The sequence below is a fragment of the Colletotrichum paranaense genome (genome assembly GCF_030867605.1).
Source record: "Colletotrichum paranaense strain IMI 384185 chromosome Unknown Scaffold_9.1, whole genome shotgun sequence".
NCBI classification, from domain to species: Eukaryota; Fungi; Ascomycota; class Sordariomycetes; order Glomerellales; family Glomerellaceae; genus Colletotrichum; species Colletotrichum paranaense.
The window spans coordinates 2,017,519-2,042,202 of record NW_026848967.1 but is presented as its reverse complement, the minus strand read 5'-3'; the positions used below and the strand labels follow the sequence as shown (position 1 = coordinate 2,042,202).

General features: G+C 54.0%; 9 protein-coding genes across 9 annotated transcripts; 7 read left to right on the top strand and 2 right to left on the bottom strand.

Moving 5' to 3' along the window:
* Window positions 1-20: 20 nt before the first annotated feature.
* CPAR01_11449 (uncharacterized protein) lies at window positions 21-690 on the top strand (the record flags this gene model as incomplete). Its single annotated transcript, XM_060495708.1, has 2 exons — window positions 21-139; window positions 396-690. 2 exons carry the CDS (start codon window positions 21-23, stop codon window positions 688-690), a joined length of 414 nt encoding a protein of 137 aa, XP_060346056.1.
* A 701-nt stretch (window positions 691-1,391) lies between these two features.
* Window positions 1,392-1,590, top strand: CPAR01_11448 (uncharacterized protein; the record flags this gene model as incomplete). Its single annotated transcript, XM_060495707.1, has 2 exons — window positions 1,392-1,417; window positions 1,491-1,590. The coding sequence occupies 2 exons, from the start codon at window positions 1,392-1,394 to the stop codon at window positions 1,588-1,590; spliced, it is 126 nt and encodes a 41-aa protein (XP_060346055.1).
* A 675-nt stretch (window positions 1,591-2,265) lies between these two features.
* On the top strand, window positions 2,266-2,832 carry CPAR01_11447 (uncharacterized protein; the record flags this gene model as incomplete). The annotated part of the gene is made up of 1 exon (XM_060495706.1): window positions 2,266-2,832. A coding segment is annotated over one exon (567 nt), but the record flags the coding sequence as incomplete, so codon positions are not given.
* Window positions 2,833-3,251: 419 nt separating this feature from the next.
* Window positions 3,252-6,372, top strand: CPAR01_11446 (fungal specific transcription factor domain-containing protein; the record flags this gene model as incomplete). Its single annotated transcript, XM_060495705.1, has 3 exons — window positions 3,252-3,556; window positions 4,160-4,399; window positions 4,713-6,372. The coding sequence occupies 3 exons, from the start codon at window positions 3,252-3,254 to the stop codon at window positions 6,370-6,372; spliced, it is 2,205 nt and encodes a 734-aa protein (XP_060346053.1).
* Window positions 6,373-8,122: 1,750 nt separating this feature from the next.
* On the top strand, window positions 8,123-10,379 carry CPAR01_11445 (uncharacterized protein; the record flags this gene model as incomplete). The annotated part of the gene is made up of 4 exons (XM_060495704.1): window positions 8,123-8,952; window positions 9,051-9,305; window positions 9,389-9,681; window positions 9,757-10,379. 4 exons carry the CDS (start codon window positions 8,123-8,125, stop codon window positions 10,377-10,379), a joined length of 2,001 nt encoding a protein of 666 aa, XP_060346052.1.
* Window positions 10,380-12,733: 2,354 nt separating this feature from the next.
* CPAR01_11444 (high-affinity methionine permease) lies at window positions 12,734-14,923 on the top strand (the record flags this gene model as incomplete). Its single annotated transcript, XM_060495703.1, has 7 exons — window positions 12,734-13,010; window positions 13,111-13,350; window positions 13,409-13,580; window positions 13,640-14,098; window positions 14,153-14,289; window positions 14,355-14,607; window positions 14,680-14,923. The coding sequence occupies 7 exons, from the start codon at window positions 12,734-12,736 to the stop codon at window positions 14,921-14,923; spliced, it is 1,782 nt and encodes a 593-aa protein (XP_060346051.1).
* Window positions 14,924-15,418: 495 nt separating this feature from the next.
* Window positions 15,419-16,978, bottom strand: CPAR01_11443 (uncharacterized protein; the record flags this gene model as incomplete). Its single annotated transcript, XM_060495702.1, has 7 exons — window positions 15,419-15,851; window positions 15,912-15,938; window positions 15,992-16,060; window positions 16,116-16,233; window positions 16,287-16,427; window positions 16,490-16,724; window positions 16,790-16,978. The coding sequence occupies 7 exons, from the start codon at window positions 16,976-16,978 to the stop codon at window positions 15,419-15,421; spliced, it is 1,212 nt and encodes a 403-aa protein (XP_060346050.1).
* Window positions 16,979-19,258: 2,280 nt separating this feature from the next.
* Window positions 19,259-20,645, top strand: CPAR01_11442 (uncharacterized protein; the record flags this gene model as incomplete). The annotated part of the gene is made up of 5 exons (XM_060495701.1): window positions 19,259-19,446; window positions 19,508-19,670; window positions 19,727-19,813; window positions 19,876-20,057; window positions 20,114-20,645. 5 exons carry the CDS (start codon window positions 19,259-19,261, stop codon window positions 20,643-20,645), a joined length of 1,152 nt encoding a protein of 383 aa, XP_060346049.1.
* A 724-nt stretch (window positions 20,646-21,369) lies between these two features.
* CPAR01_11441 (transferase) lies at window positions 21,370-22,980 on the bottom strand (the record flags this gene model as incomplete). Its single annotated transcript, XM_060495700.1, has 1 exon — window positions 21,370-22,980. One exon carries the CDS (start codon window positions 22,978-22,980, stop codon window positions 21,370-21,372), a length of 1,611 nt encoding a protein of 536 aa, XP_060346048.1.
* Window positions 22,981-24,684: the final 1,704 nt, after the last annotated feature.

The window sequence follows — 24,684 nt, the reverse complement described above, 5'->3', positions numbered from 1 at the left end:
TGTACTCCGTACCTTAGGCTATGGCTCTCTCTGTCGCTGAAAGGTGCAAGTCAGGCCAGGTGGACATGGCCCGATTGCGCTGGCCGTCCCTTCTCATTGCGGTGTGGGCCAATGCCCGGCGTGCCGCGGGTCTGGCAGGGTTTGTGACTCTGTGCTGCCGAGGCGAAAGCGCTGTAGCAATCGGCGGGCCCGGCTTTATCGCAGGGCAGGGTGATGAAGGCTCGTTGGGACTGGTCGGGTCCGAAAGGCAAGCTCGGAGGAGGGGTTGCAGTGTCAGCCAAGACTATTCTCGCGTTGATAGTGGTATCAGTACAGGAGTAGAGTCGTCTTTTGAGGGTATTCGACTAAGCTTGCGGGAGATGGGCGCATTGCCTGTTGTAGAATTGGCGGCGCAGGTCGCAGGGGAACATGGTGAGACGGAGGAACGGTCTGCCCACAAGACGGACGGTGAAATTCGCTAGGCTTGCAAACAAACGGGATTGCGACCGGTCGGCGGCGGAGGCAGAGGACGGATGGATGCGAGACGCGAAATGTGTCGGGGAAGTATGCCGCAGGCACTGTGTCGAGACTGTACGAAGTATGCGCATCGTTTTGGCTTTCGGGCGGCATCCGGGCTGGGGTTGGGGGGGACTTCATTTGCGCCTCTGTGGATTGGGCAGAAGTATTGGAAATGTCATGACCTTTGAGTGAAGCTTTTCAGAAGTTTGAGAAGAGACAGAAAACAGAGGCAAACAATGGATATCAAAGAAGGGAGGATCACAATTACACATTCATTGTCGCTCCTTCTCATCAAGATCGAATGGAAGAATGGAAGCACAGGGGAGGCTCGAGGTAGGTGCCTGCCGCGGGAGTGCAGGTGTCGGCAGGGCAGCGATGCGTGTCAGGCAACGCAAGCGCGCAGACGCTGAGGCAGGTACCGATTCGACGGAAGTTGGAGGGAAGGCAGACACGGGCAACCTGGAACCTGGAAGGAGAGACCCGAAGAGAGGGCAGAGGGTGGTACTTGAGTTTTGGGGAGTGAGTGTCTAGGCTGGTGAGTACCGGACATGTACCTCCCTGAGGTGATGTGCGACGGACATTGACGCGGAAGGCAGAATGGGCAGAGTGGGTCCCCTCGCTCCTGGTTTCCTTCCGTCTCTCCTCATTCAGCTCCGGCACCACCAGCCGATCCGCCCGTAAAACCTCAGCAAAGGAGGGACCTCAGGCCCGCCCGTGTGTGGGCGAGGCAGGTGGCCCAGGCAGCTCCTGCTTTTTCGTTTTCTGTCCTGTCCTGTCCTCCCCTCCCTTCTTGCCTGTTCATTGTGCGGTGTCTTTGTCACTCTGCCTCTGCCTCTGCCTCTGCCTCTTTTCCGAATGCTATTTTTTCGCGCCTGTCACCGAGGGTTGTGGAAATGCCAGGTACCTGTGTCCCCGTACTGTTCCATTTCCCCTCGGATTGTTCTATACGCACACACCCCCCTATTCTCAGCCCTCCTCACTCTTTACCTTAGTCTTTCACTTTTTTTCATTTTGGCACTTTCCACCACCCTGTCCCTCCCCCCCAAAAAAGTCCGCCGACTGCTCCCGCTTCCGCAGGCCGTGACTTCCTAACCCGCACCGAGCTTGGCCAACCCTCAGTGGGGACGACCATCTGGCGACATCCGTCCGTTTCGTTCGGGGGCAAGACCTCTGTCTTCCTTCAGTTTCTGTGCCGTCTCCTCCCTCCACTTTCGTTCGGATTGCAGTCGATAGAAGGAGCCGTTGCGACGGGATGATATAATGATCAAAGGTGCGGCCAGAGTAAGGAGGTAGGGAGAGAGAGAGAGAGAGGAAGGATGGAAGTTAGGGACTTGAGTGCGCTGTTGCAATGAATGCGAGGCCGAGGCCCGCCCGCCTACCTTACCTTGGGCACGCCGTGTGTGCCTCCTTCCCCCGTGTCCACGTCCCGTAACCCGTGTGCCGGTTCCCTCTTGCTCTTTCCCCAGGTCGTCCACCTCCGCCTGCCTTTTCACGTCCACCACTTTGTGCTTTTCGCCTGAGGTGATCTCTTTCTGACATTGCTCCTGCTGTCTCAAGTGAATGTCCAGTGTACATAATATTCCCTCTTTCCCACTCTGATTTATCCTCTACTCTTCACGTGAGGCGACTGAAAGGTAAGGTACGGACGCTTCCTTCCCCCGCTTGCCCTCCGTGCGGCGTGCCCTCCTCCCGTCCTCGTAGTGTCTACGGAGTAGGTACCTGCCTTGAGGTAGGTAAGGTAGACTACAGAAATACATACTGTACAGGTCGCACCCCCTCCCCCCATCCTCTCCACACCCCTCCCCTCCCTCGTACTCCACTCCTTCCTTCCTCCTCTTCCAACCACCGAAACCTGAGGACCACCGCCCGGATTTTTCGCCCACCACCGAGAAATCGCGGCCGACCCGTGCCCTCCGATTCTGCTCTTTTTTCGTCTTCCACTGTCCACCGCGTACAGCACAACTTCCAACGCTCAACATCACCGCATCTCTCACAACTTTCAACACAAAAGAAAAAAACATCGCCAACCGCCTCCGACACCGTCCCGGCATCAAATCCAACCAAGTCCGACCCCTTTTATCCCGTCGCCTCTTCGGCCGCTGTGGGCATCGTTCCGCAAACTCCCCCCGTCGCGTTCTGCCCCCCTTCCTGGGCCTTGACGCCGCCGCCCGCCCTCGCCCGCTACCTCCTGCCTGGGGGTCTCGCCTTTCTGGAGCCACCCTTCTCCATAATCTCGGCGCGACGGGTCGTCTTTTCTCTGCGTCACCCGGCCCCAAAACTCTCTTCTCTTCCGGAGCCCCCCTCAACAAAACACTCCTCCTCCCGCGACCTTGACACCCCCGAACTCTCCCTTCTTTTTCCTCCTTTCTTCAACTTCACCTCGTCGACTCTCCGGCTTCCTGACGCCGATCATCGCCGTGTGACTTTTGCGGACGTCACAAGTCGCTTCACTGGGATCACGACATCATCCCACAAACCAAGCAAGATTCTTCTACTTCTACCTACCTTGGGTGGATCAAGAAGCTCATCGCGTCGCGTCTTTTCATCCACCTCCGGCTGAACACACGCGCATCCGGGTTTCACCACACAAACCCTACCTACCGCCCTCATCTTCTCGTCGGCGCACTCTCTGCTCTGCAGAAGGGAAAAAAGAGAAAAGTTCCATCATCCAGCGACACGCCGCTACTGACCAACACTGGTTCGCATCTCATCCACTTCACACCAAAACCCAACCTCACACACACAACCGCACCATGTCGGCCAGCGTTGTGCGGTCTACCGCCCTCCGAGCTGGCGGCGCCTGCGTGCGCTGTCGCAAGGGCAAAACCAAGTGCGTCTACGAAAACGGCCGCGCTCCTTGCAAGAACTGTGCCAAGGGCATGCACGAGTGCTATCTGCCCTCCGAGTCCATGGCCCATCACCATGGCCAGTCGCCTGCCCGTCATACCGCCGCTCATCGCCCTGCGCGTGAGAGTCTTCCTGCCTCGGTCCCGGCCGGCGATGTGCGCGCCGCCAACCCGGCTTCTACCACGTCTCGTCACGTTCAGACTCCCGAGAAGTAAGTTTCACAGTTTGTTATTCATATTCCAAGCATTTTCATCTTCTTCCCTTTCACTGCCTCCGCCGGCTTGCCCCGAACCTTGCGCGACGCACACCTTTTTGCGCTTGGCACTCAGTTGCCTTTTGCGCGCGCGCGCCGTGTGCCGGGTGTGCTATTCTCGTCTTTCGGCTGTGTCGCCGCCCACCGCCGCCGACCAGGGAGGGGAGCTCGGCCCCCTACTGCATGCGGCCTGGGCGCGGTGGCTTGTTCCCCTTCTCATCACACGCGCGGTCATCTCTTGTTCTTCGTCCCCCCCCCCCCCCCTTCTGTTCCGTCTGCCCAAGTGCCCTCCCCCTTGTTTCTTTTTTCCCCAAGATTTGGCTGCCATTGCTTCGATCTCCCGAAGACGGCGTTTCGTCTCCAACCGACGGCATCTCCCACCGCCGCTAGCCTAACCCTCGGAGCCGCCATCTGACGGCGGGCTTTCCCTTGGATCCCACAAGCTTTCCAATATCCATTTTGGTGTACCCGTACTCGCTCTGCCCCCCTCCCCATACTCATTTCCCGAGTCACATCCCCGTCTCCGCCACTTTTCACTCCACTTCTTCCCACCCGGGCCAGTCGCCGGGATGGATATGTCTTTCCACGCCCCCCGAACGCCAACACGGGCGCAAAAAGAAACACGAATGCTGACCTCATCCCCGCCAGACTCACACCGGAGCTGATCCAAGAATGCGAACGCGTCATTTCCAAGACGTACCCGGCCTGTGTTGCTTTCCACAAGCCTTCGTTCATCCAGCAGCTCAAGAACGCCTCGCTGGACCCGGCCCTCATCTACGCGCTGCTCACCTGCGCCGCTCGGTACGTACCTCTGCCTTTCGGGTCTTCCGATCCCCGATCCCCCCAATTTCCCTCCTGATTTTGTGTTTCACTACGTCCCCCCCGCAATGTCCGGCTTTTTTTTGTGGGTGGCGCGGCCTTCCGTTCGGAAGTCTCGTGTCGGCTCGCTTAGCCACAAATGTCCGGACTTGGGCCGAAAAAGTGTCACCACTTTGTCTTTATTGTGGTTATTGTCTCTGAGGCCCGGTTCAGTCGCCGCCTTGCAGGCTAGCTCTGCACAATGGTAAACTTAAGCGGACGAACACACTCAGCTAACTTCATTGTCCTTCCGCAGAAGCTCCCCCACCTTGATTAGACGCTATGGCGGGCAGTCCGGTGCGACTGGTGCTGCTGAGCACTTTGCAGCCAAGGCCATGGGCATCATTAATCAGAACCTCGACACTCCCAGCCTCGCTGAGATTCAGGCCATCTGCCTGATCATCATCCACGAGTGGGGTTCCCGCAATGCTGTTCGCGCCTACATCTACCTGGGCCAGGCCAGTCGCATGGTCCAGATGTACCGCATTCTCCACAGCCACCATGCGGCCGTCAGTGATGCCGATAGGTTCCTTCAGGACGAGTCGTTCCGCCGTGTGCTGTGGCTGTTGTACATCCTCGACTGCCTGCTGACCAGCACGCCCGGCCGTCAGCCGGCTTTGTCTGCCAACGACACGGCCGACGTCTCTCTGCCCTGCTCCGACATGAACTTTGCCTTCGGCAATGCTGTCTACGTTCAGACCATCAACCTCAGCGATCCCTCTCGGATGCCTTCTGGCTCCCGTACCGACGAGGTTGGTGAGTTTGGCCAAATTGTCATGGCCACTCGCATCTGGCGCGACGTTGTCCAAATGTTGATGACCACGACCACTGAGACCTTCAACGATAATGTCTGCACTGGTCTCATGGGCGAAATCGAGCGCCTCCGTGCTTCCCTGTCGATGCAGTACGTCGACAAGCCGGGCCAGATTAATCTTCACATCACCATGGGCTCTGGCTTCACATATGCCATGCTGCACTGCATGCTCCATTGCGCATCCATCTTCATCAACCGCCGCCGCCTGCTGCAGTATGTCACTGCACCTGGCTTCAACCTGGAGAGCTGGCGCCTGACCCCCCAGTGCCACGATATTATCGATAGGCTCTTTACGTCGTGCCACAGCACCATCGCCATGCTCACTGCTCTCGAGACTGGCTTTGACAAGGAGGGCATCATCTGCTTCCCCATCTTCATGCTGTTCTCGTCCTTCACTGCCAGTGCCACCGTTGCGTACCTGTCTCTCAAAGGCCTGACTCCTCCTAACGCGGTCGAGACTGCCGGGCATATTGTGCGCGACGGTCTCCACTTCATGCAGGATGGCGTTGACACCTGGCCTCTGATCAGCTCCTGGCTGCGTCACCTTGCCGTTATGCATAGAGTGCTCGGCAACGATGCTGTCGCTGGTAGCCCCAGTGTTGCAGGCACCTCTGTCCCTCCTACCAGCGCCCCGCCCGCCGACCAGGCCTCTGTTAAGGACGAAGCCGCCTCGAACCCAGACACCAACCCCGACGCAATGGACTACGACCAGACCTCCAACTCCAACGCCGGCACTGGTGCCCCCGTCCCCCCGGCTCCTGCCAATAACCACACTGCCTCTGTGAGCGAGAGTGGCCGAGAGAGCGGCCGCGACAGTGAGCCTCCTGCGCCTCTGCCGCGTCGCCCCGGTGTCACTACTATCAACGGTGGTTCCGGCGGTGTTGGTACCCCGGCTTCCGTCAGCCCTCCTCCTCCCCAGCCGGCCGAGATCAAGCAGTCTACCGAGATGCTTCCTCAACCTCCCATTGGCAACGGCGTGGCGTCTGCCGAACCTGCTGCTCCTGTGCCCCAGGACATGACGGCTAGCGAACTCTGCTCCGCATTCGAGCGCCAGCTACTCGAGCTTGACGACCTCGCTGCCTTCATGGGTGGCGGAGTTTGACTCACCTCTTGATCAAACTTGACCTTCATGGAGAGACTTCCAGTTCTTTTAACGAAACACTGCAACGCCTCGGCACAGTTTCAGACCGACATATTGTACAGTACGACAAAAATACCCTGCGGATGCTTTTTTTTTGATCTTGCGTCGGCCAGTCTCTCGAACCGGTTCCAGTATGGGATAATTGTGCTTTGACATCTAGGCGGAGTGGGTGTTGCGCAGGCTGTCGTAAGTACGCGACGTCATGGGCACTATGGTATTCAGGAGGACCACTTTCACGAGCACCCTTACATAGGGAGCAAATGGATGTGCTTCTCCTGTGGGAAGGAAAGTAATGAGTTCTTATTTCGGCGTTGGAGGTGGTTCGTCAACGGTAGGCTGCGGCCAGCTCTACGGAGTCGTTGATCTTTATGTGCTTGTCCTGCGATAAGGCAACATTCGAGGACTTCTTGATTGCCTCATTTGAGGCCATGCTGCGTTAGCAAAAAGCAGCCATTAAGGCGTTAGGTCCCAAGTTGCATGGTAACTTTTAATCGAATACCCATGGCACACTTCATCACTTTGTCTTTCAACTCATGTGAACATGTGCTCCTTCCTCTACTACTGGCCATCTGACGTCTGCAGCGTGCATTGTAGCTGTCGCTGTGAACCTTCTTTTCTTTGTGACATTTGTCTTGCATGGTTTGGAAGAAGGCCAGAGAATTGGGTCAGGTAAGCGGACTGCCTAATCTCGACACCAGCCGGGCCGAGGATAATACTCTTCCCGGATGTACCTCATGATCAATATATTTGTCTCGGGTTGTTGACACCTATAATGTCTCCAGAGTTCGTGCTCCCTGCCCAATGAGGCAGAGATCAAAACTTACAATCCTCCATCATGTCAGAGGATCCAGGCTGATGTCAGATGTTCTACGCAGTATGCGAACGGTTAAAGTATTCCTAGTGGGCGGCCCTGCGTTTGTTAGTGGATGAGACCAGGGGCGGGGCCGGGGGTGGGAGCGGATTTCGGCATTCGGCGCAACATACATCCCTGGCCCCGCCCACGCGCCACACGCAAGCCACATGTAAGCCTCAGGCTCACCTCCATCAGCCATGACCACATCTGAGGCTGTTGCCAGCAGGACCGGCCGGATTTCAACATTTTCAACTTCAACTCCGCCTCTCGACATACATATGCCGCAAGGACCTCAACATCGCCCACACCACCCACGACCCAAACCCGGCGGGTTTCGAAGCCAATCCTCCTCCTGCTCACTCCATCGCCCATTGTTCCCCCTTCCCACTTCCTAAGTTCCCTTTTTCGTTGGTCTCACACTTCCTGCACTCCATCCAAACGGCATTTGCGAGACCAAACGGACATCTGAAGCCCGTTCAAAGCTGGCGGGTGTTTCGTTGGCTGCGAATATCGTGAGACAGAAAGTACAGACAGAGAGATACCTACACACAAGAGACGGAGGAAGAGAGAGGGAGATTGATCGCCTGCAGCCAAAAAGCTTAGCAGGGCGATTTTTGGCCCGCCACCAACTCCGTGACCTGGCACCACCGTAACCATCACGCAACACACACGCCGCTGCTCAACCAAGTCCGCTCGCCGCCCACAACCCCGGGGGAAGGTGGACTTCCGGATTCTCGGCCCGCTTACCAAAGAAAGCAAAGCCTTGCCCACTGACGGATTGTACCTTTTTACCACCTTTTTCTTCCTGTTCTTCAAACTTAAACGACAGGGGCATTCGCTTCCAAGTTTAAATCCCGGATGCCGACGGGGATCGAAACCCGCGACTCGGGGGCCGCCGAGTCGGTCAACGGCGGCATCGCCGCACCCTACGGCCGGGCCTGCACCAACTGCTCCCGCGCAAAGTGCAAATGCATCCTCCGCCCCGTCGGTGGGGCCTGCGAGCGGTGTCACCGGCTCGGCAAGTCGTGCCAGCCGAGCAACCCCATCCGGAAACGCTCCAAGAAGCCGCCGTCCAGCCGGACCGCGCAGCTGGAGGAGAAGCTTGATGGACTTGTTACGCTGCTGAGGCAGTCGGGAAGGCCGAACTTGTCGGCTGATTTGGGTGTTGATATTCACTTGTCTGGGGGGTCTGTTTCCTCTTCGTCGACGACGGCTGCTGCTGCTGCTGCTGCGGAGGCGGCGAGGAGGCAGTCATCTGAGATGGGAGATGTGCATGGCGCTGGCGGCGAGGGTGGTGGAGGATTTGACTCGGCGCAGCATTTCGGCAAAGGTGATCGCAGAGACCGTGGGGCGTCGTTGCCGACGCCGACGCAGACGGCTAGCCCCGAAGAACCCGGGTACGGCGACGAGTTACCATCGCCAGACGAGGCGGAGGCACTCTTTGAGGCGTTTCGTGGTCAGAATCTCAAATACTTCCCGTTTCTCAACTTCAAGGCTACGATGACGGCCGAGGAGCTGCGCGGCGAGAGGCCGTTTTTGTGGATCTGCATCATGACAGTCGCGTCGAGGGTATCAAGTCAACAGCTTGCGCTGGGGCAGCGTGTGCGGCAGATTGTGAGCCACAAGCTGCTTGTCGAGAATGAGAGGAGTATCGATTACCTTCTCGGGTTGTTGGTGATTTTGGGATGGTCAGTACAAGTCACGTTCGTGTTTCTGCTCTTTCTTCTCTTAGTAAAATCGTTTGCGCGTTTGGCCAGTGTCGCTGACATTCTAGGTGTCTTTTTAGGGCAAACCACCAGCTTGGTAACAAGCCGTTCATGTGCTTGTTCTGTCAGATTGCTATCGGTCTCATCTTTGACCTGGGAATGTCCCGCGACCCCTTGGACAGCCTGAACCCTTTCCTCTGCTGGAAGGCTGCTCAGGAGAGGGCTGACCGGGAGAAGACTGGGACTGTGGGGCAGACTCTGTATGTCAAGTCGCAGATGCCGCGGACGATGGAGCAGAGGAGAGCTGTGGTTGCGTGCTACCTCATCTCGTCGGCGTGAGTACCCTCGATCTACTCAACCAACTTGCCAATTCCAGGCAGTGGCACTGGCTGAGATAACAATGTTAATACCTGTGTAGCGTCGCGAGTTTCTTGGGCAAGATGGACCCCTTGCGTTGGACACCACACATGGATGAATGTCTGCAAGTTCTCGACGAGCAGCCCGAGTCGCCCTCAGACCGCACCCTCGTAGCACTAGTCAGGATGCAGCTACTCAAGGAGGAGGCCGGGAAGATGTCCGCGGCATGGCGTCCCGAAACCACGTTCGACATCGTCGATTCGCACAAGACGCCGCCTGCCATGTATGTCAAGCTGCTACAGAGGCAGCTTCAGCAGCATATCCAGAGCTTGCCGTCAGAGCTCCAGAGTACAGGTGAGTCTCCTCCTTCTTTCTCCTACCGCACTTCTGCCTGTCATTCTCGGCAACTCGTCTCTAACCTTTAAACAGACACAATCATCGCCCAACTCCACTGCACAGAACTCTCCATCCAAGAAATCGCCCTCTCCAACAAGACAGGCACCTGCGTGCCCGCCAACCTCCCCGACGTAGCCCGCCTCGACATCTACTACGCCTGCCTGCACGCCGTGAAAGCCTGGTTCGACCACTTCCTGACCCTCCCGCCCGCAGCCTACTACACGACCCCCTTCCTCACCTTCTCGCAGCTCTCCCACTGCATAATCGCCCTCTATCGCCTCTCGGTGCTCGAGGACCCCGTCTGGGACCGGGCCAGCGTGCGGTCAACGATTGATCTCATTGCTACGCTCGACGAGATCGGCGATCGGTTTATGAGAGTTTGCAGCGAGGCTGGATTGAATGTTGACGTTGAGGAGGGGAATGCGTTTGCGAAAGCTGTTAAGACTATCAAGGGGCTCAAGGGAACGTGGGAGGCTTCTATGGCGCCGTTGGCCAAGGTTGATGCGCCTGCTGCAACGGGAGTTGACGGGACTGGTGTCCTTGGAGCTGGGATGGGTGGCGGTGCTGGGGTTGGGGAGGTTGAGTTGGGGCAGTTTGGATTGGATTTGATGGATAATCGGTGGTTTACGGATATCTTTACGCCGTTCGACTTTTAGGGGGTTGTTGATTGGTGTGTTTAGGGTGCACCGGATAGGTTATGGATGGGACGTATCATGGGTATATATCACGGGCTGGGCTGGGCTGGGCTGGGTAAGGTTGGGTTTGGATTGTCGAGTCCGGCGTTGGTAGTGGGATGCTGTTGGGTCTGGGTTTGCATCACCGCTCCTCGATTAGTTGGGACGAGTACTTGATGTACTCTTTTGGGATATAAGTAGGAGACTGGGTGTACGAGTTTGTGTACGTCTGCTGCGTAACGTAATGAGACTGGATACCTTGAAGGAGTTGGCTCCGAAGTCTAGTGACTGTGTTTGAGTGTTGAAGAGAACACCGCAATGTCTTGAGTGAATGAGGGTCAAGGCGGGAGAAGGAGAACTTGTCGGCTTGCCAACATCCGCCGAAATCTGGCACTCGTCTATTGTGCCGTACGCTTCCTCATGCGTAATTGCCGCTGACTCTCCCACATTCGAAGAAGATCTTGACTCGGTATCGGTGGTAGTCGGCTCGATTAGTACGGTGTCTATGAGCTTCATAACCATGGGGCAGCGCCATAACGCGGGCATGCCGGACATATAGTCAACTGCTTGATGGGTTTCAAGCCCCTCCCCAGTCGCAGTCTCACTGCAAGAATCTCCCTCAAACTGTATAAATGTCTCTGTTTCTTTACGTGGTCTAGGCCGATTAGATGATCTTCAAAGTTTTGATTGAATGCTTGGCGGGGCGTTGGCCAAGGCGTGTTTTGCCCAGGATTGTTCGATGGCGCTATCGAGCGGCCCGATGTCGACATGAAATCCCACCCCCAAGTCGGCAGGGAGACCGAACAATCCCACGCGTCTTTTTCTCTCTCGCGGTTAACATCTGGAATATTTGCCCCAATTAGTGCCCTTGGATTTAATGGCGTTCAAGCTCAACGGTAACGGACTCTTTCGTTGCCCTTGCCAAGCTTTTCCTTGACGCGATGAAATGACAGCGTTCTGCTCGTGGCAGGTGCCATGGGATGGGATGATTGAATGGATAGCGCCATGGATTACGTGATTTCTTGGTAAGGCCGTTTAGAGGTGCTATATCAAGGGGATATTCAGCCAAGTCTTGTTTCCCGCAACGGTCTTCCCGTGTTCGTGTCTTGGCTATCCTATATTGGGACCATGATCCGATGGAAGGGACACCGAGAGACGAATGTAGTGACACGTTCGTACCAGACCAGATTGAAAACATTTTATCAATTAGGGCATGTTTGAGATCGAAAGCAGAGTCGTCAGGTTACGCCGGCAGGACCGACATCTCCTTGAATATCGCGAGAACCTCGCACGAAACAATCGTGGACCAATCTCTCACCTGGAGAATCCTATCTTCCTACTATAATATCCGTAGTTTCGCATGCTTCAGCTGAGTTACGACTCACTAAATACTGTAGAGGACTTCAAGGCGCGGACATCCAGCTCTCCTCAATTGCCGTTCTAGAACGTTTGGTACCGGCTACCGGATGTCGTCATTTACCCTCGGTGTTACTCCATCGCCAGCCTATCAACAACATCCACAAAATCAGTGGGACTACGCCCGCGCGGGGGTGGATTCGGCGCGGGCGATACCACGTCCCTCGCACATCCGATTTGAGCGAATCCACGGACGTTCGAGTACACTATGTACAAGTAAGAGAAGGGAGAGAAAGAGACTAGGGACAAGCCGCGGTGGAAACGCACTCTCCGCGGTGGTCCCTGGAACCCGTCCGTTCCTCTTTCCGTCCCAAGTCTTTTCTCCATTGCTGCTGGGACGTTACAATCGCGCGTCTCGGCATGTAGTGTAGGACGGGGGTGGCGACGGTTGTAAACTCGTGCTAACTTCAGCTGATGGTCCAATTGTGTGTCCAGGTCGGCCTAGCCGGCTGGATGTCGTTCAATTGGGTTCAAGGGAGCTGAGCTGACCCTCCATTGCGTGCTTCTGTGCCTCTTACTGTGGAAAGGTTGTCGAGTGCCAAGATGGTTGGTGTTGACTTGTCAAGCAACTCGAGCTAGCTTGAAGGCATGGGTAAGGGATATTGAGCCAAGAGATAATCGATTGTGTGATTTGGTACCCCCCGTTATAGTGCCTGTCGCCTGCGAACATGAGTCGGGGACGGATGGTGGGAGAGTTTCAATTGCAGTCTTGAAGAACGACGTGGGAGCGCGTATCTGTATATATGTATCCTCACGCGACCATGGCGTTCATCTAGAACTCTCCTCAAGATCGTGCCGTCACCGCTTTGGCCTCTTCGAACTCACCCGGGTCCTCATCCACGTGCCATCTGTGGCCACTCAAACCTGACCGGCCGGTCAAACCTACTATCCGCAGAACATAAGGAACGACCACCTCGACAATGGTCTTTTCGAGGCTCTTCCCGAGCGAGAAGTCGGGCGGCGCGGATTCGACTGTCCGCGCTGACCCCGAGGCCAGCGACTCTGAGCCGTCCATCATCCACGATGGTGATCTCGCGTACACCAGGGTCAAGGGAGGCAACGGCTCCAAGCCGTCGTACCAGGAGGCTGTCGGTGCTCCTGTCGAAGCTGATTCCCCGTTGGGGTACCATGTCAATTGGGTGGCCATTATTTTCCTGAATATCAATATGATGGTTGGGACTGGTGTCTTTTCTACTCGTAAGTTGGCCCAAACTCTCCATTGCTTGTGTGGCAAGGTGGTCAAGGCCAGACTATGGCTTCTCAAGAAGTACTAGATACTAATATAATCCCGGTGTAGCTGCGAGTATCCTCAACAGAACGGGCTCAATTGGGCTCGCCTTGATGTACTGGGTGATTGGCTTCCTCATGGCCTCGGCCGGTTTCAGTGTCTATCTTGAGTTGGCCAGTTACTTCCCCAACCGCAGCGGTTCGGAAGTCGTCTACTTGGAGCAGCAGTACCCCCGCCCGAAGCACTTCTTCCCCGTTGCTTTCGCGGTCCAGTCGGTGATTCTGTCGTTCAGCAGCAGTAATGCAGTCGGTTAGTGAAAGAGAGCATCCACGTCAGAGCTGGAGGAAATCGCTAACACGTGTGGCAGTTCTGTCTCGATACCTGTGGAGAATGGCTGATATTACGCCATCGGAATGGCAGATGCGAGGCGTCGCTATCGCAGCTTACACCCTGGCCGTCATCTGCGTCCTCGCACACAACAGATATTCCCTCTGGCTTGTGAACTTCATCGGCGTTCTGAAGCTTCTCACCCTTGTCTTGTTAGTTACCTACCCAACCTATAACAAACACTCCATCACAACTAACGCTCATCCTCTAGCATCTCCATAGCAGGCCTGGTAGTCCTAGGCGGCAACGTCAAACACATACCCGACCCAAAAGCAAACTTCCGCAACGCCTTCGAAGGCACAACCAGCAACGGAAACGACCTCTCCAACGCCCTCGTCAGCATCATCTTCTCGTACGCTGGCTACTACAACGCCTTCAACATGACCAACGAGATCAAGAACCCGATCCCCACGCTCAAGAAGAACGGCATCATTTCGTTGCTGACGGTCGCCATCCTCTACATGCTCTGCAACATTGCCTATTTCGCGGCCGTGCCGAAGGCCGAGTTCAAGGGCGCGAGCGAGATTGCGGCCGCGGTGTTCTTTTCAAAGTTGTTTGGCGGGAGCAAGGCTGCTGCGAATGTGTTGAATTTCTTGGTCCTGTTGAGTGCTTTTGGGAATTTGTTGGCTGTGTTGATTGGATCTTCGCGTATGATTCGTGAGATTGGCCGGTTAGTAGATACTCGTTTCGATTTGATGGAACTTTTGCTGACTTCAGGACGTAGACAAGGTGTTCTTCCATTCACCAACTTTTGGGTCTCGACTAAGCCCTTTGGAACTCCATTGGGTCCGTACATGTTGAAGTGGACAATGACCTTCATCATGATCGTCGCGCCCCCTGCTGGCGATGCCTTCTCTTTCGGTATGACCTCATCCCCAGGGATCTGCTGATCCATGCTGTGAACCCACCACTAACATCAGATGCAGTCGTCGATCTGGCTAGCTACCCCAGCGCAATCTTCAACTTCGCCATGACCTTCGGCGTCTTCGTCCTCAGACGACGTCGTCAGCGCTCCGGCATCAGTCGCTCCGAGTTCCGCGCCTGGGACTTTGTCGTCCTCTTCTTCCTCGCCATCCAAGTCTTTGTCTTGGCGATGCCGTGGTGGCCGCCAAAAGGTGGCCCGTACGCGGGAAGCGTCAGCTTTTGGTACGCCACGTACTGTGTCGTGGGTATTGGAATGTGAGTAAACCCTTATTCAAATGTGAAACCAAAGTACACGGAAACCCGCTGACTTGTTCTGCGTTCTGCTAGCATTCTCCTCTGCATTCTGTACTACGTCTTCTGGATGTATGTCCTCCCTCGCTGGTTGGGATACGAGATCCGCACGGAGATTGTCGAGGTCGATTCCAACGGCGCCAACACGCATCGCCTGGTCAGAGTTCCCAAGGCCGAAGTTGCTGCGTGGGATGAGGTGCATGACGAGGCTGGCAATTTGAGGCGGCGACACGTTAGTACCGAGCTTGATTCGGGCAACTCCAACGAGAAGGGGCTTTGAGTCTGGTTTTGGGACACAAGGACGTTTGGCTAGCCTGAGGGTAGAAAATCATGCTACCCAGGTTTGCTTAGGGTCTACCCAATCAGGGCTCCAGGGGACGGGGATGATATTGGTGTAGTTATGTAACTTGGTAGTGGAGAGGTAACTCTATATATCAATGTCACTCATTGGAGTGCCACCTAGCACACGAACTAGTTTAGAGTCCGAATAAAATTGCTCTTATTGTGCATCAAGAGGGTCACTATACTTACAAAAATGACCTCACTCTTCACGTCAATGATACCACCTGTTGGACCACGAGTAGGCCCATGTTTGAAGCGAAAGTATTGGAGGATGTCAGCAAAAAGATATCCTCAAGGCTGAGCATACCTTCCTTTAGTCAAGAAAGGGGCCAAACGCAGTCGCTCCAAATGGAGTCAATCGTATATTCTCATCCCACCTTTGCTGGGAATATGAACGAATTAGCACCGGCCGTGCTGCCCTGTCCGCATGTTCTCAACGTTGGATATGCACTTCCGTCGTCCTCATGATACCCTTATTATCTCCAAAACCATGCCCAGTCTCCAGGATCAACTCTTCACTCCCCGACCTGTCGCCAAAGCTGTTCTTCTTCTGGTACACAGCCACTGCCGCCGGGGTATTATTTCCACCTTCGATGGTCGTACGGTAGAACTCTGGGCTTGGTGAAAACGGCCCGTCCTCGAGTTCATAGTCTGGTGCCCCCTGGCTTCCCTGTTCCCTGTAGCCCTGCCTTCGAGCGGTGCCCGTGGTGATGTTCCCCGTTCTACCGGATCTTCCAGTCGGGTATCGGTTTTCGTAGAGGTTGTCGCTGTTGTAGTGACGGCTCGATGAGATCTTGAGGGCGCGGCCGACGAGGGGTTTTAATGCTGGTGCGCAGGCGGCGATGATGCCGAGGTTGAGTTGCAGGCTATAGGAAAGACCGTTAGGTTAACATTGTTTCAGTTCGTGAAACATTCGGACAACTTACAAGCCCCAGAATTGGATACTTTGGAGACTAGAATCACTCTTCAGTAATGTTTCTTGTCAGCAATACCTTTGAGGACTTACAAGGTTCCGTCTTTGCTGCTCGGTTGCGCAATCTGATAGATGGCCTTGATGATACCCATGATAACAGCTCTGGAATGAGTTAGCCCCGATACGCACCCCTTGTGTCGAATGGAGCAAAACTTACAAGTATCCTAGACTAAGTACGACAATTAGATACACCCGTGTGCGCAACTTCATCTGCAAGATCCAAATGATGGGAATAGGCAGAGATGCGAAACAGACATCGGTAAAGATGTTGAACGCTGGGCTGAATTAGCTTCTAAAGCAATGCGAAAGGATGAGTATGTCGGCTCACCAGTATTGACCAGCGCGAAATTGACGAACAACTTGATGTTGTAACACTTTGGCTTGAGGCTCTTGTCCCAATATCCCTCCATCGGGCTGCAATACAAGAAGAAGCTAAGCCATGCCATGATTGTATAAAGCACGACGAACACTAATGATATGTTAGAAAGATTCAGGCAGTCCACACTGAGTAGGTATGGATAGACATTGTACCAATCAAAGCCCATAGTGATCTCGAGTACCACTTATTCTTGCTTAGACGTAGCAGCGATAGTGCGATTGAGATCTTCAGAAACGCCAGGGCAGCGATGGCGGATATGATTGATTGAAAGAAGCCAACCTTGGAAAAGAAGACTTGATCTGGCTTGCTGATTGTGTCTTTGTGTCTGCCGAGTCCGTAAAACGCTTGAATAATGAAGATCACCATACCTCCACCCAGCGCACAGAGCTGGTCAAAGTCAGCATGGCCACCCTTGTCATAGTACTATGGCAACCTAGTATCCTGGATCGTACCGCAGACATGATCATCATGTAATCATCGATACCTATCGTCTTCACAATAGCGGCGCGGGTATACGTTCGGAGGACGACGAAGACGAGAGCGAGCGCGTGGAAAGCCCCCGTCACGGCCAGGATCATGGCCGTATTGCTTTCCTTGGCACGCTCCGGGTCGACGGCCGTTGTGCTGGACGTCGAAGACATTGCGGCAGATGACGCGGCTGCGCGGCGTCAAGCAGACGCACAGATGGTCAGAGGAGAGTCGAAGAAAGTCACAAAGTTTCGAGAAAGTGGACACTGAGTAGCGAGGGGATCAGCGGGTTCTTTTAAGCATCTTGCTTTTCCAATTTAGTACTCCATATTGGGGACTCATAATCTATTCTGTAGGAAGAAAGGAACTGGATAGATGAAACCCGATCCACGGGGGCCACACTGCAGTAACCACGCACGCGGTACGGACGGGGCTTTCGGGAGGGATATGGATACAAGGACCTCAATCATCACGCAACGGGGAGCTGGTAACTGTAAAAGCAATCATCATTGGATGATGGAATCGGACTTTGTCAAAAGGGGCAATCTTCGTGCTGCCACTCCTGTCTGCCTCGGGAAGGTGATGTGCTTTGCCTTTCTAGACTGCGTTCCAGAGCAGGGAGGCTGATCCGTCCCTATCAGCCCATTCGGCCTAGAATTTGGCACCGAGGTAGCGAAGTGACCGCACCATTGACTCTTTTCTTCGAGAATTCTGTACCGGAGTTTTCCTTGTAGAGAAGTGGGTCGACGGATTTAATGTGCTGCACAGTTTGCACCTGCAGGATCGCCTAAGCAGGTGGTGGGCAGGATGTAGAATGAAAAGAGTGTTCAGGATCTCCCGGGGGCCACATGGATGCCTCCCACATTACGTGCCACCTTGTTGCAGTGCCGCGAGCGTCACTAGGTGCTTCAACGCAGCAGCAAGCAAGAAAACGCCGCGAACTTGCCCCTAAGTTGTCAATACGGACAACGATTAACACAACGAAGCTTCCGAGCACAGATATCTTCAGCAATTTGCCTGAAATTGTTTGTTGGTGAGGAGCGGCATCAAGGAGCGATATTGATCCTGCCACCCCAATCGGGCAGCAGCAATTCGTAAGTCCTCCAAGCCACCCTGGAAAAGTGTATCGCGCTGTCGGCGCGGGAAAAAAAGAGGAGAAAATACTGGGTTTCGGTGTCGGCCATCGAACCGAAGAGGGAATCTCTGCATGATACCCGGTTGAAGAACCTAGCGGCACAGGAAAAAGGGAAGAAATAAACCACCGGGGCATTGTTGTTAGCGGCATCGGGTGGGAGACGCGGAGGGTGTCACCGACCCGTGGAAGGATCTAGTGGCCTGCCAGTCGGAAGACATGGCATGCATGCCAAGATTATAATGGGACAGTGGAAATCACATAGAGATGTTGAACAAACCACCATACGATCTATCCGGATCGGTTGGTCACCCTCGAGATGGCGAGCGGAACTCTGTGGAGTCGGACGGTGGTCGACCAGCTGGACACTGTCTGTTACAATTTACTGTTGCATGCGGGCAGTTGGGACGAACATATTGTTTTCCGAACCTTTTTTTTGACTTTTAAGCTTATGGAGCTCTAAGAGCGTGTATGATGCCGCACAGATTCGGCCCACGGAACAAGGTGATTCCAGTTTGTCTTAGTCCTAGTACTAAGTCTTTGGCTCATTATCATCGTAAACCCATTCTGAGTTAACAAATCTTATCTTCAACTTGCCGTCTTCCCGAAGCCAGTTGCCGTTTAATATCCGCCACTTTGAACTTGTGGCGAGTTGGCGACCGACGGCAACGCATCTCCCCTGTCACCCGTCCACCGGCCGGCTCCGCGCTTGGCCTAAAGAAGGTTACATTCTTCATCCCAGCATCGTGGGCCCCGGATCTGGGCAATCGAGTATTGGACTTTTCCAGTTTCTGGCTGCCCTATCCACAGTGTCACAGCATAAAAACCGTTCGATTAGTGACCCCTCTTCATAATTCTCTTCAATGATTCTTTGCCCCTGGCAATGGATACTAGGACCATGCTTCCCGCCAACAGCGGCGGCGTTGTTGGAGCATTCCCGCTGCCCAGTGCGGTTACCATCTCCGTCCCGCGGATCCGAAGCCCTGCAGGCCACCACGGTTGGGGGCACTAGTGCAGACAACGGGATTTTTAATTTATTCCCAACGTCGAACAGGCATCTATCTATATAGCTAACGAGATCTGTCTGGTGGTTGATTCTCTTGTGACTGTTCCGGACCGTCCTGTCCGCTCCCACTTCCCACTTGACCTTGCGCACCTCTAGTGGAAATCCTATCCAGTTCTCTCTGAGTGTTGACGTGCCTCGGACCACAGCTCTCTCTCTCTCTCTCTCTCTCTCTCTCTCTCTCTCAGTTCCTTGCTTGCGCACGCGGCTACCCTGCATTCTAATTATTCCATCTTGAACAAACAAGAACTTTCAGCAATGCTTCCCCTCACTGTTGCGGCTGCGGCCGTGGGCTTGCTGATGGCGCCGGTCATGGCCTCGCCCATCGAGACTGGCGATGTTCTCGCCGAACTCCAGGATAAGGCTATGAGTACTCTGACCGCATCGAGCGCGGGTAACAAGCGCAGTAGCTGCAACATTTTCAATGCTCGTTACCGTCGGGACTGGTTCGTCACTCCCCCACCATTACAGTGTCGATCTCGAATTGAAAGCTGACCCGTCTTCAAGGGAGGCGTTTTCTTCCCAAGAGAGGAAAGACTACATCAGTGCCGTCCAGTGCCTATTAACATCGCCTTCCAAGTCGGACCCCGAATTCGCTCCCGGTGCTCGCAACCGTTACGATGACTTCGTTGCCGTGCACATCAACCAGACAACTAAGATCCACGGAACTGTGAGTAATACCCACACTCATGACAAATCGTGTCGCGATCTAACATGGCAATTCAGGGCAACTTCTTGACATGGCACCGCTACTTTGTCTGGGCGTACGAAGAGGCTCTGCGGAACGAATGCGGCTACAAGGGCTCCCAGCCAGTAAGTGGATTCTATTACCATGAACGGGAGATCTTCCAATGGGTCTGACAATTACATTACAGTACTGGAACTGGTTAAAGTACCAGGACGATCTCCGAAAATCCCCTGTCTTTGATGGCAGCGATACCAGCTTGAGCGGCGACGGCGCCTTTCTCCAGCACAACGGCAGCGTCAGCGGTGCAGGTGCCATTGTCCTGCCTTCTGGCGATGGGGGTGGCTGTGTCACGAGCGGTCCTTTTAAGAAGTAAGCTTCCCTCGTACATATTCGCACCGCTGCATTGATGATTAACATCCACCTAGCATGACCGTCAACCTTGGTCCGGTTAACCCCGGCATGGACGGCCTTGAGGCCAGCCCGACCGGCAAGCTTGGCTACAACCCTCGCTGCCTTAGTCGCGATATGAGCAACTACACGGCCTCAACCTGGTTCACGAACGAGAACATGCTCAACATCACGGTAGGCGCGGCCTCCAAGAGCATAGAGCTTTTCCAGAACGAGCTTCAGGGCCGTTTCTCTGACGGCTTCCTCGGCATGCACGCGTCCGGCCACTTCTCCGTCAACGGCGAAGCTAGCGATCTGTACTCCTCACCCGTCGACCCCAGCTTTTTTCTGCACCATGCCATGGTTGACCGCGTATATTGGCTGTGGCAGGCCCTCCACCTGTGGGACGCTTTCAACATTGCTGGTACAATTACCATCAACAACAGGCCGGCTAGCAGGGACGCACTGAAGACTGATATCCTTGACCTTGGCGTCAATGCTGAGAACCGCACTATCGACGAGGTCTTGAACACTATCGGCGGTTCTCCTCTTTGCTACGTCTACGTATGAGTCTAGGGATGATTCTCGTTTGGAGTTTGGACTGCATGTGGTCAAGAGATGCCCACAAGTACCACGATAATAGCTAGAGTAGGTCCAGTGCATTGCCAACCAGGACCATTGTACATACAAGGCTCTTCTATGTAATAATTGCACCATCGATTCAAAAGCAAATTTAGGGATTGGCCGCCGTAACGTCGTCATCCTCAAAAGAGCTTTTGCCGAGACTCATAAGAGACGTCTCTCTTAAGCACGTCTCAACTCAATACATGGGTGAAACCACATGATGATTATTGCCTATCTGTCGATGAGTCGAGTTGATGTCATGGTTCTTCGGTATGAACTCTGATACTCAGTTGAAGTGTGGAAGCCGCTAGTGATATTATGGGTGGAGTCTTGACATGGCTTAGCCCTCAATGATCCACGCACAACTCACGATGCGGCATCTTGGACCTCCAGCCGCTGGTAACGATCACACACCTTCAATAGCCTGCCCGGCTAGCTCAATCGGTAGAGCGTGAGACTCTTAATCTCAAGGTTGTGGGTTCGACCCGTAAGTCCATCTCGACACCCAGGAACTAATCTAAGTTCAATGTCTAACATCTCATAGCCACGTCGGGCTCAATTCCCGTCAGCGATTGACTGAAATACTTCTTTTTTGATTATATTCTATTTCAGGTTTCATCTCTTTCTGTGCTGACGCTAATTTACCGTTGCGATTGGCTCTCCAGCTTACCTACTCGTATTGACGCAGCGAACTGTCCTTCAACAGCCGGTCCATGGCACTTCGCTGCATACATACACTCACATCAAAGTCACCAGTGTAGGCAACATCCATGATCTGAACCAAGCCATCAATCTTTGGCATGACGCCCTGGACATACCGAGCTAACTCCCCCGTGCCCAGGAAGTCAAGCTCGTAGGTTTTGGCTCTCACCCAGGATGTCACGAGGGTGTGATGAGTTCCCAAGAAACCTTGCCACAACCGCTGAGGGCTGACCTCGTGTGCGGCGTCATGGATGTAAGCTGCAACCGCATCTGGCGTGAAGCGAGACATCATCTGCCTGATAGCGCCGGCGATAGGCCCAAGATGGATTGAGCTCGCTTCGTTGGCGGTTTTCTCAACATACCCTAGAAGGAGAGGAGATCCAACAAAAGTGTCTGGTAAGGGTGGATCGACGCGATTTCGAAGACCCAAGGTGATGTTCAGATATGCTTGTTCAGGTTTTCCTTCATGGCCGCGCGCACGGTTCATCAAAGTCCAGATGTGGGCCAGAACTGCATCGAGCCGGGAGACTCGGAGTGATTGCAGGTCGTCCGGCAGGCTTGCTTGTGCAGCTTCCTTCAGCCGGGTCAACTCGGCTGCCGCGAAACGTATTTGAACATGCTCAACTGGAGCACTCATATCCCAAGTCGGCCATGGAGGATATGTTGACGGACTGAGTTTGGTTGTTCCTAATTCGTCCGGTGGTGGCATGGTGGCTAGTGAAGCTAGTCTGACACCTGGAGGATATCCTGGTGCATCTTCTGCCCACCAGTCAAACCGGTGCATCGGCAATGCTCGAGCCTTTGCAACTATTGATGCGTCCGGGAGACCTTCTGGTGTGAGCTCTGCAGCTTGGTCAAGCTGTGCCGGATCAAAGACAGGTTTGGATATGATCAGACCATCGATTGCAGTAACGTTGCCCAGTAGAGCCCTCGACCTTGTTGCCCAAGAGTACATGAAGTTCATCAAGCATACAGCATCTGCGAGAGGATGCGAGACCATTGCGCTGATCCCAAAGCCTCCACACTTGAACGACGTCAGCTGAACGGCCATAGCAGGCAGCCCGTCGATAGCATTCAAAGACATGAGCGCAATCTTGGTTTTTGGCAAGAACTCGCTTTGCTGGAAGTTCGAGGCGTTCCACTCTTTCAAATTCGTCGCCCTCTCAGCCCGGCTAGGGACTATATCGCTGAGCTTTGAGTCATGAGTGGCGATGGATAACTCAACCCCGGGATCTTCGGTCGAGCCATACGCAACTACTAGCCGGCCAAGGTGTCGCGACGCTGCGTCGTCTTTGACTTGCTCGGGTGTAGCCCATTGGAGTTGCCCTGCAAAGTGCGGATAATCGTTTAGTGTTTGACTGAGTGAGTGGCTGAGGTTCCCAAAGAATTCAGTGCGTGACAACTGTGACGTTTCTGGCTTGTCGTAAAGCCATATCGCAGCCGTAGGCGTGAAACGGGCGACTGTTGAATCAAGTATTGAGAGTTTGGAGACGACGGGCCCGGTGGAAGGTGAGTTGGGTAATATTCTCCGAGTTGCGTCGATGTTGCAACGTTGCGCAGCGCTTGTGGTTGCTGACATTCTTATTGACTCTCGTTAGGAATGGCTGTGAGAGGTTTCGAATGTTGCAGTGTCTCGCTGTGACATAAAGTGAGCTCTAACATGAACCAAGGTGCCAAGTAAGCCTACGGGCAAGATGCTGCGTGTTTAATAGGTCCAAGTCTTCAACGCGCACAGACAAGACGCTAGAGGCGAGAGACGACATGGGTGCCCGTTCGTGGTTCGGCGAGCAGTCGATGTGGCTCCGGTATGATTCATTCTGCATCATGCCTGAAGTCGACTAGCTCATCACTTGTTGATTGGGCGTTGAGTCTGATATGGCGCGCGGGAGGGTCCTGACCCCTGTTGATCTCGCTGCGATATGACCAACGAAGTGTTCTAGCGTCTAAGCGAGCTTCTGGCTGATGCATGTCAGATCACGAGTTCCCGTTCAAGCTGCTGTGCCTCACGTAGTTTGTTGATGACGAGCTGGATGAGAGTGGAACGCTTGTTCTTACCTGTGCTACTCCTAGAATATGCTCGCTTCTATATGCTCGCTAATTCATGAAGGTGAGGTTTGAGAATAACTTGGGCATGACATGGCCGAATTGCGAGCGCCTCGATGTTGTACCAGCCCAGCTGGGCTTGATAGTGATGTGACTATGTACTCGACTGTGGTTTGGAGCAGGATTAGGGCCTCTAATGATGGATTAAAATGTGTGAGAACAGTGCTGGAGGATCGTCTAAAACTCGAGAGCTATGCCCAGTCCCCAAATGCTATTCCGAATATCACTAGAGTGATGTGGAAGCTAGCTGGATCGTTAGTTCCCCAATACTTCTAAAATGATCTCCTAGTATAGAATTCACGTCTGTGAAATAGAACAGCTGAGGTCTGTTCAGAAATAAGCAACATAGATACTTCCTCGGAATCCTTCGCCCGAGGCATGGTCAGATGGTCGGGCTTAATGTGCCGCGAATTGAAGTCAGCTTTCTCACACCGGTCTTAGCTGGCAGAAGCTCGCATCTCGACTTTTGCCTATTAACTTGTCCAAACTATTTACACGTATATTATCATAATCGAAAGCTCATTGAAAACCTAGACGCACCCTCAGCCGCAGAGAGTGTTCCAGCGGCTGCGCCAAAGAAACCAGTAAGATGTCTTGTACCTTGAGGGAAGAAGGCGGACCAGCAACCGCGGATATAATCATTGGAGCGAGCGGCTGGATAATGCCGAGATCGTGTGGGCTGTGTTCCCGGGACTTGTTAGTGGTGGCTGAGTACAGCAAAGAGACTAGAGCTCATGGATATCGAGGTTGCTGAGGCATCAGCTCTCATATCTCGTGCCCAACTCGAACAAAGGAAAGTACTGAATGGCCGTGGGGAGGACATGTACGCAGTGAGAATGACACACGTAGCTTCTCGATGCAACCCCATGCCAAGTTAATTATATGCGATGTGATGTGTTCATCAGGCGTCTTGGCCTATCGGATCGATCACCCTATGCAACGAATCCTATTATCACCCTTACTTAGATACATCAAAGGTGGCTGCTCCAAGCTTGACGGCTATCTGGCCGGCGGCACAGTAATGGAAGTAAGCACAAGACTGCAGTCTGGTATGAAGCACTCATTGAGGTGGTATAGCCGAGGGTGGTCAGATATTAGTGGCTCTCAACGATACTACCACCTTGACCTGCAGCAGTTCTTCCCGATCAGGAAAATTGCTTTGCCCATCTATTTAGGGCCG